The 7,320-nt window shown below is 40.6% G+C and overlaps 1 protein-coding gene across 1 annotated transcript; it reads right to left on the bottom strand.

The window, feature by feature from the left end:
- Positions 1-1,101: 1,101 nt before the first annotated feature.
- On the bottom strand, positions 1,102-6,594 carry LIF (LIF interleukin 6 family cytokine). Its single transcript, XM_075567896.1, has 3 exons — positions 6,507-6,594; positions 5,176-5,363; positions 1,102-2,777 (listed from the first exon to the last, which is right to left on the bottom strand). Exons 1-3 carry the CDS (start codon positions 6,520-6,522, stop codon positions 2,367-2,369), a joined length of 615 nt encoding a protein of 204 aa, XP_075424011.1. The 5' UTR covers positions 6,523-6,594; the 3' UTR covers positions 1,102-2,366.
- Between the last annotated feature and the right edge of the window lie 726 nt (positions 6,595-7,320).

Raw genomic sequence — 7,320 nt, forward strand, 5'->3', positions numbered from 1 at the left:
AAAATGTTTCTCGGATTGTAAATGAACATTGATATTAATGATGGAAATCTCCAGTAAGGCAAATTACTGCAGTTGTTTAAAAAACCTCCCCATGCTCACACATTCTCTGTATGCTCTCCTAGGATTTGTACCCCAGGACAGCCTGTAATTTGTCTGCATATGATGTGTTGTTCTTTTGGGCATTATGTGTAAGGCCGATCCTATAGTGCGTGCGCTCACGGGTCTGTTGTAGTTGGCTGAGGTTAGTCAGCCATTCTATAATGGTGCCGCGTGGAACTGGCCGACGGGGGAAGATGAGAAAAAAGAATTTGCGCCGCCACCGCCGCTGAAAATGTGTGTGTGTGTGTGTGTGTGTGTGTGTATGTATATGTACAATGTTATTAAAAAAATTATTAAAGTATTTATTTGAAAATGTATTTACATACACATATACATGCACACACACAACCTCACTCACTCACAGTATACACACAAAACGTGTGCGGCACGTGCACGCGCCTTCGCACAGGCACGCGGGCACGGCCGCACACAGTATATAACAGCCCTATGATTGAAAGTAGTTGCAAACAGAAGCTTGTTCTTCACTGTCTGTAACTGCTCTGTGCAAGTTCATTTCATCTGTGAAGAATTCTAATGTTGACCCACTAAAAGGTATCACATCCTGCAACACATCTGTAGTTCTTTACTTACAAAACAAACCGTTTTGTTAACCATGATGTATTAAAATCCAGGTGATTTGTTTTCATGTGTTGTTTTGATAATTAGCTCTGCTGATGTGTAGTAGTTTTGCAGTGCTCAGGCATTTAATAAGGACAGTGCTTCTAAATACTCTTCCATCCCTAAAAAGGTTAAGCATCCGTATGTGTAATACTTTCTCTGCAGCACATTACCTCTCCGGCAATTAATGGCTTAAGCAATGTTTTGTAATGTCCCGGAAACCGCTGAACAACAAACAGGCTGAAATCGGGCTATAGATTCAGCGTCAATTGACACATTTTAAATCATTTGCGATTCAACACAAGAGGTACAAAAGACATGGTAAAAATATCGTCAAAATAAATATTTATTATAAATATAAAAAATTAATAAATACATGACATTTACCACATTTTGAACACAGTGTCTTTACATTCAGTCCCAATATGAGTGAGGTTACAAACCAAAGGCACTTGTTTTATCTCTCCAGTGCCGTTGGGGCTTGCCATGAGTTACAGGCCCGACTGGCATTGAGAGGGATGTTATTTTGACGAGTTGTGCTCTAAAGATTTTAACAGTTGCCTTGTTTTAAGGTTTTGCAATAATTTATTTCTAGTGGTTACACAATGTTCGTACCATTTTGACAACGAGAAAACAAAATATATAAAAATAACATCTGTATTAAATATTTAGAAATCCATACATACAATAAATAACTCAATAATAGTTTAATTGGTCCACTTTTTTTTCTTCTGTTATACACAGAAAACAAAACCCTTCTCAAAAGGAAAAGTGCAACATTATAAAGTTCTCCCATGTAACTTTTTTTTTCTTCTTCATTTCTTCTATTGGCAAAGGAATCCCATCTAGGGACCAGTCGGCACAAAGAGAGAATACAACATAAATAAATTATAATAAATAAATAAACAAGGAAGGATCCGTTTTTTTTTTTTTACTGCTGCAGCAATGGTATACTGGCTTCCCAGCACTGCTGGGATTTACATTGGGCCCTCACCTCCCCATCCATCGTTGGTTTGCCACTGGTGTGAAATGTTGTTGTTTTTTGTGTGTGGTATGTTCAAAGTCATTCAAGTGCATTCAGGTTTGACCTTCAGATGGGGTTGACACCAGGGGTTTGAGGTGAAGAGATTTGAGGTGTATGCGTTGACGTATGTGTGTGTGTGTGTGTGTGTGTCCTCGTTTGCACAGGATCACAGTTGGTGTCAGTAATAGGTTGACACAGTTCTCAGCGGTTTGCTGCTTCCTCCCTGACGTAGGTCAGGACCTGGAGACATCTGACGCTGCACAGAATGCTTTTAAGTAACGTATTCGCTTCACTCTTCCCAGCCCTCCTAGTTGTCCGTGTCTTTACAACACTATTTATGTGGTTATCAAATCGTGATGATCTTCCTTCACAATAAGGGCTAAAGTAACCCAATTTCCTCAGGTGGGTTTCTCCGTTAATGACCCATTACTCTTGTTTTTGTTTGTTTTTTTGCGGTCATTTTTACATGAGTGTTTTTTTTGACAACTCTGTTTTTTAAGGCATCATTGTCTCTTGTGGCTAAACGAGTTAGGAAGAATTGCTCATAATATACAGTCAGTTTTCTTCGTTGTAACAGTGTTTAAGTTTCGTCTGTTTCCTTTTTACCAGTCAACATATATTGTTATCAAAAGACTACGTCAGCAGCGTGCGCTATAAAATGCTTGTATTTCTTAAGCACTTGGCAGCCCTTCTTCTTCTTCTCAAACTTTGAGTTCGGTGAGCTCTTGCCGTAGTAAATGTTCACGTCTGTCACCTGGAACCTCTTACACAGAGTGCAGGTCAGGTTGGAGATGACCGCCTTGATTATGTTTATGGTGTTCTGAAGATACCTGTGCAAGTCTTCATTTTTGGGGTTCAATTTCATCTGATCTTTGGTGACGTTGCCCAGAGCAGCCGTCAAATAGTTGAAGATCTTGTACATCTCTACCATTTCCTCTTTATCGCTGGCGTTACTCAGGTTGAACTTGGGGAAGTCAAGAGAGTGTGCGTCGCAAATATTTGGATGCAGATAAATATCAAAGTTTTGATAAAGGATCTGGAGAAGAAAAGATTTTTTATTTTTTTTAAGTATTTCATCTAGCCCAGCATGAAAAAGACTAGTAAAAACCCCACAAGTTACTTTTAAACAGCATGAAGTGTTTTTTTTTTCTTCTCCATTTAAAAGACAAATACATTTCAGTGAGGAAAAGATAAAAGTAAACCCTTCCATTCTTTAGGATCTTGTCCCTGGCAGATGATATTATCAATAAACATTTCATTTGTCACTTCTGAAAGATCTCCCAGGAAGAATTGCGCAATATATATGTTGGCCTCTTTACGACAGTCTTTACGCACATTTGCTGCTGTCGTTTAACAAAACAGACCGTTTTTAACACACTTTTTGCTTGCATGGAGCTAGATTTTACATGGTTGGTAACACACAGGAACTTTTTCAGTATCTAGAGTTTAAAAGAAGGTTCTGTACGTGGATGGAGCTTTAGAGATTAAGGCCCCTCTGCATCATGAGACTGTTGGATACAGTATGTGGTTGCAGTCTGAGCATCCCGTAGTCAAGACATTATTTTATAATTTAAACCATACAATCAGTCAGGAGAAAAAAAAATCCCCAGTAAGCATTCCAGGACTCGGCCAAAGTGAAACCAAGTATTGAAAATAGTTTGTAATTCACCTTTTCTTTATAAAATCTCTTCAATCCACAAATACAAAAATTGTGAAACGTAGATAAAAAATCAACACTTAAAATTCATCAAAAAGATGAATTAAAGCCTTTGCACCACGAGTCTCAATTCCAGTCCTTAAGACCCACCAAGGTTGTGAGGATAACCTCAAAACCTGACCTGTTGGGGGTTCTTGAGGGCTGGAGTTGAGAACCACGGCTTAAGGCCTCGGACATGGTCAGCGCAACCGTGCTGAGGCGCGCTTACGCTCTGCACTGAGCCCCTGCCGCCGCAATGGGAGCGGCTTTAGCAGGGGCTCGCTTACGCTTCCACAAGCGTGCGGAAGCGTAAGTCTTAGCTAAATTTAAAATTTTCGCGCTTGCCGGAGCGCAGGGCCGGTCACGTGAGCGGTTCGCCCAATGAGGGCGAACCAGCTCCGTGATATCACTGGCCCGCCCGCCGACACGCCCCGGACGGCGCGCGGTCTAAGGACAGGGAAAGCACCCGCTTCCCCTCAGCCTCGGCACGCAATCGGTAAGCATGGACGCAGCCTTAGACCCGTTACCTAGTCATATGCTTATCACATTTAATTTGTACATTATAAAATAAACCATATTCCACCTTACTTGCTACAGACACAGTTGTCGGATTCTGAAAAAAATCTATTTAATTTTTCATGCAAACGATGTATAGAAAAATGTATTTCAGTGCACCACAATACCATTTTGAGTACTTCAATGAAGTTCACATGCAACAGTTTACCGATCAACACAGCGTTGTACAATAAAGTGCAATCAAATACTCAGAAAGCGTATCCCATTATTTAGCCACCGTCATACACCATGTGAACCTTTCAATATTTCACTGCTTGTGATAGGCAAGTGGGAGTGTTACAGTTACAAAGGTCCAGCTCTCATACTCCGATCCGTTATGCCTAACCCATAATTTCACAGCCATTATCCGGGTCATTTATACACAGACTCTCAGATACTTCATCACTTAACACGCTCATTTAAAAAAAATTAAAAATAACTCCCAGCTATACCTGGTTACAGATGATCCTGATGTGGTTGTGAAATCGCCTATGGATTTGGTGAAACGCGCACTTTATGGTGTACAATTCATTGATGTACGCTAAGTGGTATTAACGTGCACCAAACGTTTTTCTACATCTCATTTGCATGAAAGAGCATTAAATAGATTTGTAGTGAGTAGCATTCATTTAATAATGTGCAAATTGTTATGTGGATTGTAACAGTATTAGTGGATTAAAGCTATTTTGTAAAAAAAAAAATATATATATATATATTCAGAAACAAGTTGTGATGTCCAAATTAAGAGTATTTCCGTGGTGATGTCACTGCCTTTTGAAGTAGATGAACCCGGTTCGAATTCCATTGTCTGCTCGCCTTGGGCAAGTCACATTATCTCCCTGTGCCTCAGGCACCACCATTAGATTGTAAGCTCTTCAGGGCAGGGACTCGTGCCAGCAAAATTCTATGTACAGCGCTGCGAACACGGTCAAAACGACGTAAGAAAAAAATATTGTCGTAGTATTATTGTAATACTTCAAATTGTTTCTATGAACCCTGGGGTGCTTATCTAAAGCTTCTTACTGACTCCTTGTATGGTTTTTTTTTTTTTTAATAGTGCTAATTACCTACCACACCACCCACCATCAATGTTTGATTTCATTCATATTGTGCTTGAGAAGTCAATACATACCCGGTTCCCTGCCCCACACAAATATGTCCCAGCAAAGCAAGTTTCACTTACGTAGGTGTCAAAGAGACCCTTGGCTGATGCGTTGAGCATAAGAATCTGGCTGTGGATCTGCCTCAGGGTGTTCGTGGTGTTGTTATCGCAGAAGCTGAGATTCCTACAGATGGAACCGGCGGAGTTGGCTGGCATTGCCCTGCTCGCCACTAGACTCCAGTTTTGCAGAAACAGCAGTTGCACAATTCCTGTTCACAAGAAAGAACATATGTTTCAGATTATTCTGTCGAGCTCTTTGTGTTCATCAAAATAACACGGGGGGGGGGGATCTATGTTGATCCTGCTGTATAGCGACATCACATGAAGAATTGAACAATCCTTGTGTTCGAGCATCCTCGGATACCATATACATTTGCAAAGCTTGACGGGAGGTGTTGGAAGGATGGTTCCAACGAGGAAACTGGCATCCGCTATTGCAAATCTCTTAAGTCGCTCACACCTTTTCTCATGCCGACGCGTACACACACACAAAAAAAAGTGTGTGCATCTTAACCCTTTCATTGCCTGAGGGGCCAGCCACGCATTGCAGAGCAACATCATTACACGCAGAGCAGGGTGTTGCTGGCCCCTCTGGCAGCGACAGGGTTAAGGCGTGATGGTAACACGCAGAAAGTGCTCCCTTTGCTTTGCCGTTTCCAAGCAGAAAGAAAACTGAAATCCTCCACCGGGACAAAAGCAATAACAGTGTTAATACTTGTTCGTACACGGAACGTAATACCAAAAAAAAAACTTTGATAATTCCCCAGTTTCCGTTCATTTGTTAATGCAGCCAAAATATAAACCCTGCAGCAATTTTACGATGACATATGTAAAGTTGTCTTCTGCAAGTATGAGCAACTACGCTCTTTTGACAGTCACACCTTTTTTTTTTTATGGCAATTTCCTCCTGGGATGAAGGAAGGAAAAAATTAGATGCTCATCCTCGGATTACATGTGTTAAGACATAAGGTTATTGTAAATAGTTTTTCACCGCTTTTTGCATTGCGCAAACAAGTCTTTTTTTTAAACTCTTCTCCCCCCCCCCAAGTGTCTTAACAAGCTTTAAAAACTGTTCAGTAACAAAGGCTTGTGATGCTTCTGTAAATAGTGGTGTAAAAGAAGTGAAGTTATTTGGACACAATTCAGCTCTGCTGCAGTTCATGTCAAAAAGCTGTATGCCAAAGGCAATGCTCTTGCCAAAGAGAGTCAGCCTCTAGCTTATAATTACATGTTCTGTATCCCACCAAAAAATGTTTGGTATGTCAAAGTGTGACAGAGCACAGAGCAGTGTATTGCAGTATTACAGTAAAAAGAAACCCCTACAAAATCAAATACTGGAAATAAAAATTTACCTGCCAAAACCTTCATTGTACAGTACAAGTATTCACAAATCCCACAAGCAGCCTGTTGATAGCTAGATGTAGCAGAGTTTCATGTTCACATTTGGGAAACTACATGACTTATATACCAGAGCCCTTTGTCAGCCAATCAGCGATAGCAGGAAGTAAAGCAAAAATGTGAATGGAGAAGACGTAATGCCAAAAAAAAAAAAAAAAAAATGACCAAATGATGCAACTTAGGTATAAAAGAGAGCCGAGTCGCGCTATCTGATGTGGATGAAACACTTTGAATCAGTGTCTGTGGGATGGGGCGGGGGTTTCGCCATGGGTAAAGGGAGAAACCCTAATTTCAGGGCTATTCCCATGCGGAATGTATGAGGCATAAGTCTACAGCAAAATATCCATATTAATAAGGGTCATGGTTTGTAATCATTGTTATGATTGACCATTTGCTGGGAAATCCATGCTGCACATACAGTATTTCTGCTCTGAATGAATCATAGAATACAGAATCAAACCAGCACCAGTCTGTCTATGATTTATAGATTTTACACGTAACGTGGGGGGGAATGGTTCCCAGTTTGTTTATATATGATATATAAATGCCTTCCTGCATGGATACTACCGGTGTATTTCCATTTATTTTTAACCCTTTGTCTTTTTTTTTTTTTAACTATATATTCATATTTAACACCTCCAGTGCTGAAGGGGTCGCCAGCACCGCAAAGGGTTAACATACATGCATGCACTGCGCCACACCTCTGGAATGCCCTTCCCCTCAATTCCCGACTAGCACCCTCTCTATCCACCTTTAAGACCCCCCCCC

This window comes from Ascaphus truei, chromosome 13 (assembly GCF_040206685.1).
Source record: "Ascaphus truei isolate aAscTru1 chromosome 13, aAscTru1.hap1, whole genome shotgun sequence".
NCBI lineage: Eukaryota > Metazoa > Chordata > Amphibia > Anura > Ascaphidae > Ascaphus > Ascaphus truei.